The sequence below is a fragment of the Aptenodytes forsteri genome, unplaced genomic scaffold (genome assembly GCF_000699145.1).
Source record: "Aptenodytes forsteri isolate BGI_AS27 unplaced genomic scaffold, ASM69914v1 Scaffold756, whole genome shotgun sequence".
NCBI lineage: Eukaryota > Metazoa > Chordata > Aves > Sphenisciformes > Spheniscidae > Aptenodytes > Aptenodytes forsteri.
Window position 1 is genome coordinate 180,056 of NW_008795376.1, and position 13,528 is coordinate 193,583.

At 46.4% G+C, this 13,528-nt stretch overlaps 1 protein-coding gene across 1 annotated transcript; it reads right to left on the reverse strand.

The window, feature by feature from the left end:
- Positions 1-266: 266 nt before the first annotated feature.
- On the reverse strand, positions 267-10,650 carry KLRG1 (killer cell lectin like receptor G1). Its single transcript, XM_009280523.2, has 5 exons — positions 10,533-10,650; positions 4,849-4,941; positions 3,944-4,095; positions 1,894-1,997; positions 267-893 (listed from the first exon to the last, which is right to left on the reverse strand). The coding sequence occupies exons 1-5, from the start codon at positions 10,648-10,650 to the stop codon at positions 782-784; spliced, it is 579 nt and encodes a 192-aa protein (XP_009278798.1). The 3' UTR covers positions 267-781.
- Positions 10,651-13,528: the final 2,878 nt, after the last annotated feature.

Here is a 13,528-nt window from a genome sequence, read left to right on the forward strand (position 1 = left end):
TGCTTCCTCTCTCTGCTGTATGAAACTTCAGAGGTGGAGAGGGAAGCACGTTCTTGGTTGATTCAATAATAACACACAATTAACTGTATTCCTTTGACTCCAGAAGTCCAGCCTCTTGACTGGTTTGGTTGAAGTTGGCCTATAAAACATGGCGTGCAGCTGGTTCCTTCCAACAGAGAGAAGTAATGACATGGGTACACACTTTTGGCCCAGTGCAGTACTGGAGGTTTATTTTCACTGCAGGATTTACAGAAGTTGTAGTCTCATTTCACCCTCTTCTCTCCCACTCATAGCACTGGGATGCAAAAGGAGAGGCTGTCATTGGGAGAAGTCTGTTTATATGTTTCTGGCAGTGAACAGCAGGCTTTGTTTTCCCAGTCCTGCTGCCACCAGACAATGGAGATGCAGGGAATGGAAATGAAATCTGATGCTCAGGAATGGAGGAATGGCCAGCTCACCCTCAGAGATCTGAAGACCCAGCATCTGTTGTGACAAAACTTTTGTCTGCCCTTATAGGACGAATAAGGAAAGACTAGGGCAGGGAATATGTCCCAGGCCTCATCTGGTCACAAACAGCAGTAATCCAACAGATGTGGACTGAGAATGGATCTACTGCTGAGGTCAATTCACCCTTATGGGCAACAAACCTGTCCCTGCAAAACACCTTTGTGAGGGTGTGGAAAGGGCAAGTCCTTGGTCTTGTATAGAGCTTTCGTTTGCAGGACAATGATCCACTTGTACCACTGATGAGACGGTTATGAGATGAAAATGCACATGGGATTTACCTAAGAGATTTCTCACAGATCCATGGAGCAGGAAATTCACAGCTGGAGGCCTGAAAGTGATCTTTCATCAGGACAACACAGTGTTGCACAAGGCTGTTAGAGAGGACCCTGCAAGAGACACGGAACAAAAGCGAGACTGAAAGAAAATGCTGAGATTGTCTCCTGGAGGCAAGAAAGAAAAAACATCTGATTTTGAAGGGTGGAGCCCAGAGGAAGTGAAAGAACCCAACCTCCAAAGGGCAGCTGTTAGAAAACAAAATGTACGCCAAAATACCTATCTACTTGGAGATTACACACCTAAGTAATTTTGCCATTGTGGAACCCAAATCAGAACCAAACACAGACACGATGCCCTGCAGCGACAGTGATATCCACCAGTATGAGAACAGCAGCGCTGAGAGTTTCACGGAAAGATGATCACCTCCAAGGAGTTTGTAAGAACAGAAAGCTGGATTTAAGAAGGGAACTAAGCCAAGGGCTCAGAGTGCTGACCTACCAACAGCGAGATCTTGGGTGAGTTTCCTTGCTGGAGAAGTGTTAGAGACTAACTCATTGTGTTAACTGCCATAAAAAGGAAAGGGCCAGGCAAAGTCACTGGACCAAATCATAATGTTTTCCCTCATGCAGAATGCTGAGTTTTGTCCAAGTAAATACTGAGCCAAAATTAAGGTTCTGACTTAGGTTGGCACCAGCGAAGCAGCGAAGGGCTGGGTCCTCGCACCCAGTGACATCAGCACTTGGCAGAATGGGTGCAAGGTGGCTAAACCCAGTAAAGCCAAGATGGACCATACGCTTTTCTGACTGAGCAACTGTGTGGGCAGTGCAGGTAAATAATCCTTGGTCTGAGCAGCTGGAGGGAAGTAGAGAGTGAGATACTAACATTAGCCCTGCTTTTCACAGGTGCATGCCTTTACAAGGTGCGGGGCAGTAAAAAGTACACCCTTTTGAGTTCAGTGCCGTACAGGTGACAGTAAGAAGAAAATCTGCTCAGGAAGAAAGCTCCTGAGATCTGGTGCAGGAACTCTGGGTGTTGTGGAACACCAGGTAATCTGAATCAGCACACCAGGTAATCTGAATCAGCACTGTTGTTTTACAGAATGAAACTCACTTGGTGCCATTGAGTATAGAGCCGTCTTCCCAAATCCAGCCAGAGCCTGTGCTGTTCCTCAGTCCAATCCAGAAACATCCTGTTTGAATACTCTTGAACAGGTCCTAGAAATGGTGACAAATTACAAAGTGACTAATGGCAGCCAGTCTGAAAATGGAGGTAAGGATAAGTAAAGAGAACAGAAAGCAAGATACATCCCCTCGCCTGACTGTTCCTTAAGTGGCTGACAATACTGCTTCTCCACACCTTCTAATCAGGAAGATCAGTCCTGCAGATCATGCCTGGAATAACAGCTATGTGGACACTCACAAGGAAGTAAGCGTGCTTTCAAGGGTCCTGGGTAGATTCTTCAAAGGACATTTCTCAGGGCAATATATGTGAACCAACTGCACCCCAGTCTCCTGGAGTTTCGTACACAGAGCTTTATGTAGGAACGTATGCTATTAGTATTGATATTAATGCTCTACCATACAGCTAGCTAGCAAGCTAATACAAAGTATTAACAATTAAAGGTAAAATCAGGTCAGGGCAGGAAGTGCAGGCACCGACAGCTCTGTGAAAAGAGCCTAGGACCAAAGCTCATTAAATTTTATAAAAACTTTCCTCCTACGTGTTTTCAATGTTCGTTTCCTTTTGCCTAACCTTTAACTCCTGTTTACTGTTAAAAGGTGAAGCCTGCAACAGAAACTCAGCCCTGAAGTAAATTCTCCCCCCCAAAAAACCAAAAAAAAGACAAAGACAAGAGAGAGAAGTTTGTCTTGTCCACATTTGCAATGAAACCCAACAACTGCAACCTTTCAGTGGTATGGCTGGGCCCCATCCTTATCTCCTGCTGCCATAAACAAAGATTCAGAGCAGACATCTTCACACAGAAGCATTAACAAAGCTGGTTTGGTAAAGTGGTGGGAATAGGAGTAGCTTGAGGAACGCTTGAGTGTTGCTGGTGGTTTGGAGGTGACTGTGCTTCCCTGGCAAAGGGAGGTTGAACAGTCACAGCCTTTGCAGCATAGGTCATGGACAACTAGGAAAGTCTTGCTTACATGGGGAAGTCTGAGCAGGGATAATGAGTAACACTCTAGTAGCAGAGACAGTAGTAAGAAAGCAGCCAGACCAGGGATGCTTTCTTCACTCAGAGAAATGGGTAATCTGGGGAAGATGAGTTATTTCTCAAGGGATGAGGATTTGCCTAAGAAAGTGTGAGAGCCTGGTACATACTCCCAGTCGAACAGAGACCTGGCTTTGTAAGCCCCCACAGAACATCATACAATGCCACTTCTGTCCAGGGACTGGAAGCTGTCCACGTTCATTGGACCTGAGCTAATAAGCGCTGGCTTGCACAAAACCAGATCAAGTACTTCTGCTCTACTTATACAGACGTGCCTCACCTCCCTAGTGATCAGCTCTACCCATTTCTTTAGTGGTCATACATGCCCCTGCCCCCAGTGAGCACCTGCTGGAAAATGAGCAGTGGAACAGATGGTTTCTGATTTCACCAGCACAACTGAGGTTTTTTGGCAGAGAGAGGAAGTAAGCATCGAAAACAGACTGAGAAAGAAATATCCGTGCACGAACACAGGGAGTGGCAAGGGTCACTGAGCAGGAGGAGCTGGAGCAGTTGCAGGGAGGAGAGGCATCGCTTTTGCAATGGAAGCATTTCTGAAGAGTGGGGATGTATTGGTTTGTAGGCAATGAGTATAGAGACTGCACAGTGCCACAGTCTTTTCCTGTAATCATTCGTATCAGCCTTGTTGGGGCTAGGAGGGGAGGTCGAGAGGGACAATGGAGAAGACTGTCTCCTAACATCCTTTCTAGGATGATTCTGAGTAGCTGACAGTGACCCTCACCTCTTCCTTCTCCCCTTTGCTTCTTTGCCGGCTGGGACCTTCTAAGGTGCATACTGAAACTGGAAGTGCACTATAACGTCCCAGTCATAAATCCTTCCTCTCCTTTAAAGTCAACATATTGCTAGAGTGACAGCACTGCTTGGATGTCAATCACTGAGGTATCTGCAAGGAAATGGAAGATCCTCAAAGAATAAGAAAACCATTACCATTTCGCTGGTATCGCTGATCACCAGGAGATGAGCTCCCTGTGCCCAGCAGGATTCCTGGCTGGAATGCCAGTCCTTCTTATCCTTGGAGAAGGAGTAGCAGCTCCCTCTGTAGGCTATCCACTGCTCAGGGCAGCGTGGGTGGGAGTCATCTGTAAAGGAATCAAAATACCAGCTTTTCTCTACCATTAGCCAACAGAAAGACACTTGTCAGCAAGGACCTGCTGAAAAGCAACTCTTCCGGATAGTTACAATGCAGAAAACACAAGTGAGGATAAGCATCTAAGAATAACAATGCATGAACACTGAACTTCAGATCCTCTGTGCAATTTCCCAATCTTCATACAAGAGTCACATGCACTCTGATGCTGGTACAACCCCCTCCCCGGGTTTCCTCTGAACTACTCAGATACCTGAGAACCAAAATTGCCTATCTGAAAGCAGATGACATTCTGGGTGTGCAAAAAGTAAGGGAAAAAATTACATCATTCTGTGGGTATGGTGTGATCACATCACACATCAGGTGAACAGATTTTAAGCAGCAAACAGCAGGCTCTCCCACATGGTCTAGCACCTTCTGCATACATGCAAAAGTGTTATAGACCTTGCATATTTGTCCTACAGTTTACCACTATAATTACAGCAAACAAGTCTACAAAAACTTTTCAATGTGTTTCAGTGCTCTTTGCCACAGGATCTGAAATGGGTTGCCTGGGGTCTGCACAAGGAATATATTCTTCAAAATATTCTGGATAGGCAGTGGGTACTTAAGGCTGGTAGAAACCTAGAACAGCTTCTGGTTTAACCCAATATAATGGAGTTCAGGATCTGAGCTCCTGTGCGTAGATGAATCTCCGGTCCTTTGCTGTTGGTTGCTCAGCCTCAGCACCCCTTTCTGCACTTACTCATCTTCCAAAACAAAGCAATCGCCAGGGAGATGCTCAGTAGCCCAAAGGCTATAGCCAAGCCCGGCACAACTGCTGGCCATAGACAGGGAGCTGTAAAAGAGAAAAGAAACCATAGTGAATAGGAGCCACATGAAAACTGATGGTGGTTTTACGTAGTTTGCTTGTGTCCTGGGCATTTCCATAAGGAACTGAACTATTTAGAGCATCCTTGTCTGTCTACACTCAGCACATCGCTGCCATCACTGTCCCTGCCCAGCCTTCCTGAGGCCTCCCCACGCCCCTGCCCACCAGCCCAGGGCCCCATTTCAGCTCAGCCCGGAGCCATCAGTCCCTGTCCGAGCTTCCCAGGAGGTGTACCTATCTCCAGGTCAGCCACAGCTCTGCCCCCGTGGGGCCACAGAGCCAGCTGCTCCAGCCCCTGCAGTGGCTGACTCCAGGAGACGAAGCACCTGCCCCAAGTTGGCCGGAGCCCCCCAGGCACAATGTGACACCTCGCGCTGGCAGAAGCCTCCCAGCAAACCCACTCCTGCGTCAGCGTTGAAGCTCGGGGTGGAAACGCAGAGCTGCACTGCTACAGCCACCATGTTCCAGCCTAAATGCAAAAAGAAACCCAAGGCCTTTCCCCCAGCTCTCTCAGCAACAGTGACAGGTTTAACCTCAGCATCCTGTTCACAGTCTTAGACACATGGTCATGTTACATCTTCCCGGGACGCTGCCAAGTCAGTCCTACGTTCTCATCCGCCTCTCCGATGGCGGGGTGGCAGGATGGGGAGGGCCAGCCTTGAAGACCTTGGGATGCCCCTCCACATTTTCACCACCACCACTCACTGTTCACTTGCTGCCAGTGGCAGAGAGTGACTCTTTGGGGCTGCCTCCACCTTAGCCCAGCACAGCTTCCTTTCAAAGGGTGGGGCAGGACTGCCATGTAGAGGTCTGCTCATGTACAGCACGACCCGTCAGCCTCCAGGCTACACCTTGCTTTCCCATTGTCATCTCCTGGAGCTGAGAGGCATTCACTTTCCATAAGCTGTTTGAAATCTCAGCACTAAAATCTCCCCTCTCCCAGGTTGAGGAGAGGATGACACTTACTGCCACAGATAAGCTCCAGGGGGGTTTGGTTTGCTTGTTTTATTAATCTCAGTATGACAGCTGCATAGACAATAGGACTTTCTAAGAAGCACTAAATGTGCAGCTAATGGTTACTGATGTTGAGGAACCCAGGATTTCCCTGTGCTTCTCCCTTAAGCTTATGTACTATATCCTGCTCTTGTGATGCTCCAGAGTCTTCTACCCAAATCCAGCGGCAAAGTCCCTGGTGGAGCTCATGAAATCGAGGTGATTCTTTCTCAGTTGTGTCACAAGACCCAAAGAAACATATCTGTACCCCCTAAAAAGGCTAGAAGTCTAAGGAGTAAGATGGAGGGAGGGGAAGGATAGCTTTAACCAAAGACACTACCACAGCAAGTACATCGAAAACTTGGTAGAAGGGCTGTGAGTAGGATGTCGTAGCAATAGGATACAAAATACACAAGGAAGACAGAGGGGGCTGTTCTCTGCTCAAGTAAAATTACAGTCAGATTAGGTTAAATAACTAACTGCATCAAGAGGTAACAGTAACAGCAACCCGCAGACCAGGCAAATACTACTAAATGCATGGGGTTGGAATTATATGCTAGACAAGGATGGTGACAGCACTCATGAACCTGCAAAAAGAACCAGAGCAACCACGAAGGAAGCACAGTGACAACGACAGGCATCAATTAATCGCATTAAATTAAGCAAATGCCATGTCAGGGCATGATGCTGAGACTCAATGCTTAGACACTGTCAATAGGCACCTTGCAGAGTGGCGAGCTGGGAGACACAGAAAGCGAAGCAGCTCGTGACTGCCCTGAGCCGTGCTCAGGCCACCTGGCTCACCATGGCTCCATCCAGCAGCTTCTCTGCTGCAGTGAACACAAATGCACTGAGATTCAACAGAGCCAAAAACCAACAACAACAACAACAACAGCAAAAGGCACTGTGGTATAATAATTTCAAAATGGGAAACTACAGGAAAATGAGGCAGTTTGTCAGAGAGAAATTAAAAGGGATGGCTAAAAGAATAAAATATTTGTAAGCGGTAGGGGAGACTTTTTTTAGGATCTCTTGGTGGAGGCTGAAAACAAATGCACATCACGTATCAAGAATATTGTGGGAAGGAGAAAGAAAGCCAGCGCTAAAACAGAAGGGGAACGGACTTCACTTAAAAACAAGAACGCATCCTTTAAGCATTGGAAGCTTTGTCCAAATACAGAAAGTAGACCAGATCAATAAATTAATAAAAAATAATTTATTTTTATCTTAGAGAGGTTTGCAGGCTCACTGGTTTTAAGATCAGTTTCTGGTTTATAGCAATATATTTAGACCTGTGGTTTTGGCTAAAAGAAGTTTCTAAGGTAACAAGGGTGAGCATGAGGGAGCTTTGTTGTAGGCATCATTCTTCTGGTAGAAAGATCTTTCCAAAGGTAAAGGTTTTGTTGTGTTTCCTGAAGCTTGCAGGATCTTCTAGCTGCCCCACTTGTAGTTAAAAAATACCAACATTTATTTATTTTTTTAATCATTATTAAAAAACAAAAACCCATCTCTTTTCAGTTACAAAATACTGAAAGACTTTTCAGTTACAACCTACTCCTCAGCTTCACGCAAGAGGACTATGGGAGAACTGAAGGACTTGAACTGGGTAGCTGTTCTCTCTGCCTGCTCGCTATTCCTCTTGTAAGGTCACCTTTGTATCTCTGGTGACGTGGGTTTTGCCATCAGATTAAGCCTCAAGAGAATGGAGTCAGCCCGAGGTTAAGGGGTAGGGTGGAGCTTCTTCTCTGCAGATGACAACTGAAAACTAAGTAAAAGGGGATAAATATCTGTTGAAACATAATTCTTTGTTCTGAGACCACATTTCTGAGGATTTGCACTTCTGTTTTCCTTCCTCTCTTGCCTCCCAAAGAAGCTATCATCTCCTGCATCCTCCAGATCACTGTTCCGGATTTTAGGGAAAACTACTTCCAGGACAAGGAGACTGGGATGACAGTCAATGAAACAGTTAATCCTTAAACGTCAGCACCGGGCATCCCAGCTGGTGCCTCCTGGCAATGAATAGAGCAGTTCACCCTCTATTGTTTCAAACCAACTGCAGAAAAAAGGAACTGACTCAACTCAGCATCAAAACAAAATCCCAGGGCACCTCCACAACCAAAGCAGTGGGAGAGTTCACTTCAGTTCTTAGAAATGAAAAAGTATGCCGTTAGATAATTTTGGGAGGAAAAAAAGAGAGTGAAGAGCGCAAGTCATATTGAAGCATTCAGGGTGAATTTGAGCCTCACTTGAACTGCAGTGATCAACCCAGGAAAGTGGCATAAAAAACTTCATAAATCAGGATTTCTACCCCTTGCAAAACGGAGTCCCTGCAGTTCCCCCTTTTTAAAACAGGTTCAGGGGTTTGCGCTTGATCCTCAGCCCCTGGAGTACTTGTGAAGCTCTTGTAGAAAAGGAAGGGAGAAGTACCTGGGATAAGTTTGAAACCGAGGAGGGAAATCTGAATGGAGCATCCAGAAATATTTCCATGTGGTTGTCTGAGGAACTGTGGAAGAGTCTCCCCAAGAGAAGGGAGAAGTGGACCGGTGGACATTTAACGTAAATATCCAATGTTATAACTTTCTAGCATACAAAACACCCAGTTAGGTCTGTCAGTGCTTTGGAGAAATGACTGTGATATGCTGCATTCATCTGCAAGCAAAATGACCCAATATTTTTAGGTTTGGGAGTCCAGATTCAGTTCAAAAACTGAAAGCTGTTAGCACTTTATAATTCAAGTCTTCTAGGACAATCTGAAGAATGTCATTGCACTGTCCCAAATAGCTCCCCTCAGCTCCTGCCTACGTCAGTATGGGAGCAGCACGACCACCTAGGGCCGAGGAGGAGGATTTGAGAAACGAGGATCCTGTCCTTGGCTATGGCACAGACCTGGTTATGGCTGTTACTACAAGCACGCCACACAGGCTAACACTGTCTTAAGTGACTGCTGGACTGACATTTTGGTAGTGTGGCATATCTAAGGCTCTCTGGAAGCCAAACAGAAGACAGCCAGGGCAACTCTTCATTTTTGAGAAGTCCGTGAGAGCCAAAAACAGTTGGTTTGACCAGAGGACTGATCTATACACCTGTGATATACCTGTGATACTGCATCACAGGGATGACTTGGTAGCAAGGGTGTGCATTTGAAAACAGAGATGAAATACCTGAGAGCACATCTCTCAAAAGTGATGGAGACAGGGACAGAGTTGAAAATAAAGATCTTCTAAAGAAAAGTACTTAAACTGCGCTCCTTAGGGACTCCTCGTATGCAGAAGAGAGCTGGGAAATAATCAAATAATATGCTCAGAAAGTGTGTTCAAAGTTCAGCTTCCTTATTTTAGGCCCTCTGACTTCAGCTCAAAAAGATGAGGATACATAAAGGAATTTGGAGAGGAGGAATATTAAAAAGAAAATTGCAAACTTCTCAAGAGGGCATCGGGTAATCTCCACCTCCAACAGGGTGGGAGTGGACACAAATGGCAGGGAATGAAGGGATGTCCCTGTGTTTTCTGATGCAACAGAAAACATCATTTCTGATGAAAACACATGCAAAAGCAAGACTGCCTTCCAAGCAGATGGAGTGTGACTACCAGATAGGAGCCTGGGGGTTTCTGTGCAGTGATGTTTCCATAGTGCAGCAAGTGACCACGCAGCAGTAACAACCACAGATGTATGCAGTTATTCTGATCAGGGCACAGAAATCTCGTATCCCAGAGCAAGAGCCCCCTTTGCTGTAACAGCTCTGAAAAAAGCTAAGGTCAACCATTAGTGTTGCAGCCAATGCAACACAGGTCATCTAAAGCACACAGGCATTTAAGAGGAAAAGCAATCAGCTCATGGGAAGGAGACGCTTATAAAGAATGATCATCAATGCAAAATCTCACTCTTCTAAGGCGGTATTTCTCAACTAAGCAGCCAGAGAACTTGCTCAGTGTGACATTTGCAAGGCCTGAACAGGGGGAATGGAGCGGAAATAAGGGAAGAGAAAATTTAAGGAAAGCACTAAGAAAATCTTCCTGGTAGTAAAATGCCCTGCAGAACTCTCTCAAGGCAAAAGCTGAAAATTTGCTCACTGGGAGGTATGTAAAACTAGAACAGAGAAAACACAGGAAAAAATGTATCACAAAAGAATCCTGCAGAGCCCCATGGGAGAGAGAATGGATGATCTCATATGCCTCCTCTGCCTCTGATCTCTGATTAGCATACGCTTCTAATTTATCTGTACTCGCATCTCGCCTGCCCTTCAAAGAACTATTGCTGACAATCTCTTATTGCTGACAAGCAGACAACTTCAAAACTGCAAACCTCTTTTGGAGAAAAGGATGCCTGGGTTGAACGCCCGGGAGTAAACACCGAAAGGGTCTGACGGAGACAGGGAGGAAAACAATGCTGGGTCTCCGACCCATCGGCTTTTATCACAGTAAAACACTCACGGTAATTTTAGAGCAAAAGCAACAGCACCGTGAGCTGGTACGCAAAGTCAGTGGCCAGCTCAGAGTGTTTTTGTTAGAACTTGCTTTCGCTTGAAATAAAATCTTTTGTTGACCTACCTCATCCAGCTTCCTTACCTCTCCTTTCCCATCCAGCTTTGGCCCTCGGCGGCGGAGTCTGAGAGAATTTGACAGAAGTATAAATTATTTCCTCACTTGCTTCAGCTGCAGAAGTTTCTGATCTGCTTCCCTCCATGCCAAAGCAAAGAGAGCATATGACAAGATGTTTCGATCAGGCTGTTGAGCGACAGGGCTGTGAAACAGGAAACCTGAGGCTACATTCAGAAGACAAGAAATGTGAAGTTGCAACCTCTATCTCCAGCTGCTCAAAATAACCAAATTTACAACAGAATGGAGAGCAGTGGAAGTGCAACAACTTCCATTTCCTAACCTGATGAGGGATGTCTTAAGAACAGCCGTTAGTGGAAGAGGTGATTAATCACAAAGTTCATGGGTATTCTAATTGTTGCCAATGCAAGGGGCGGTGATTAGACTGACATAGTAATTGTGAGAATGTGTGTCACTCTGAAGAGCTCTCTCTCAGGACAGAAGCAGGTAGATAGTGAGAACACAAGATGAAAAAGGTAAATACCAAGACTACAAGGTGAAAAGTGGGATAAGCAATGGCTATGGCAAACTGGCAGCCCAACTGCTGTCAAGAGGGAAGTAGAGGTGGACAGCATGGGTTTGAGAAGGAAGCCTTGTGAGCTTTGGACACTTCTACTAGGAACTCTTTCTACACCCAACACCCAGTGTGAATGTGCTTGAGACACAGGCAGGCACTGAGAGTTGGCATCCCTCAAGACCCTCTGAGTCAACATCTCAACAGCATCGGTACAAGAGAGACATGGACATACCGAAGAGAGTCTCGTGAAGGGCTACAAAGACGATGACAGGACTGGAGCATCTCTCCTATAAGGAAAGGCTGAGAGAGCTGGGGCTGTTTAGCCTGGAGAAGAGACGTCTTGGGGAGGATCTCATTAATGTATATAAATACCTGAAGGGAGGGTACAAGAAGAGCCAGGCTCTTTTCAGTGGTGCCTGCTGACAGGACCAGAGGCAGTGGGCACAAACTGAAACACAGGATGTTCCCTCTGAACATATCAGGAAACGTTTTTACTGGGAGGGTGATTGAACACTGGCACAGGTTGGCCAGAGAGGTTGTGGGGTCTCCCTCCATGGAGAATAGTGTGGACACGGTCCTGGGCAACTGGCTCTAGGTGGCCCTGCTTGAGCAGGGGGTTGGACCAGATGACCTTGAGAGGTCCCTTCCAACCTCAACCATTCTGTGACTCTGTGGTCAGCAATAACAGGAAAGGAAAGTTTTCTTCTGAGGTAGTGAAGAGTGACCACTAATGAGAATGGTGGGGAGTACTGATGTTTCTGTCATCCTGAGAAACCTCTTAGCTGCACGGTTGGCTGTTTTTTGTTTTGATCCAGATTCTGATCCCTTCCAGTTCATACTCAGATTGGACGTGTTTGCCAGGCTCAGGCTGTACATCTTCCTCACTGGTACAGTTCATTTACAAGAATTGCCTGGGCATTCTCAACAAGGGAGTTTGCCATGGTTTTCAGTTCTAGGATAGGGATGATTGCTCCCCATTCCTGGTGACATGCTGTAAATTTGAGAAGTGATTGCCCCGGAGGATGCTTAGTTTGATACAGAGTGTTGCGGCCAATTTGTTACAATAGACATGTCTGGGAAGGCACGGATTGGGTATTTCTGCAAATTCCTCCATCACACACTTGCCTCTAAAAGTGGCACATTGCACCCACAAGATTCCTTCCATACCTGGGTAGGGCCTGTAGACAGCAAGACGGGGAGTCTGTACTTGAAAGGAAGGGGAAGGCAGAAGACAGCAGAGCAACGCAAGAGGAAGAAAGTCTCTCCTGAATAGTAATTCGGAGAGACTGAATATTTGAACGAATATTGAAGTCTAAAGACAGCTGTCAAGCCCAGAGAGGGAGAATTTGCTATAGTCATGATGAGACTTTAGTTGGGAATGTAATCTGTGTGGCCGGAAAGAAACCAGCAAGATTCAGACACTGCTTAAGTGCCCAGACCAAGGGGAAAAGGTTGCAGCCAAAGGCACTCCAGGCTGCCTGCAGGGCCAGTGTGATCATGAAGATGGCGTAATTTGTGAACAAGTGGAGAAGTGAAGGCTGGCGGGGAAGAATGAAGAGCTCTGTTTTGATATTGATGGTCTGTTTTGACCATTTTCTCTCAAGTACCAGCAAGAAGTTGACTTCTTAGTTTGGACAGGAAATAGAGAGGAAGCGATCGCTCTATAGGAGGCCATGCAGGCAACACACCGTTAATAGCTAAGTGTGGATATAAATAAGTCTGACTTCCGCAGCTGAGATGTCTGTGCCATACTCCCAGTGGAATTAGCAGTAGGACACAAATCACAGCAGGACTAAATCGATCAGTTTTCCAGGAGCCAGCAACGCTCCTTCCCAGTTCCTCACTACTGAAGCAGCATGCCGTAGGGAAGCCTCCCAAACCCCCCTCAAACAAGTGGCTTCTCTAGCATGTTGACAGTTCACTACATCCAGCATTTCTTTCTTAACTAAAAGATGCAAAAGCCTCAGAGCTCTGGCAAAGAACATCCGTCCCTTCCTGTAACAGAGCCCTGGAAAGTGGACTCTCTTACCATCACAGTGGGGGCATGACTTAAGAAGAGAAACGTCCTTTAAATATGCCAGTCTGAAATCATTTATAGCTTTATTAATCACACTTAAGATGCTCACGTCCACCAACCTTGTGCATGATCAGCTGGACCTGGAATTCCTCTGCAGTGGCAAAACCTGCAGGAGTCGGAGGAGACACCTTTATTCGGAAGTGTAACAAAACAGTATGTCGGGCGGGGACCAAATCAGAAGGATCAAGGCCACGAACCAGTTTTATGAAGAATGGTCTCCCTTGCTTGTTTAACGAGAAGTCGCTCCGGACGTGCGCGGGCAGCGAGGGCCTACTACTGCCCTCGGCAGAGGGAGCGAGGGGAGAGGCAGGCAACGGCTCCATGGCGCTGGGAAGCCCTTCACCCCCACGGACGACGGGTTCACCCGCCTGC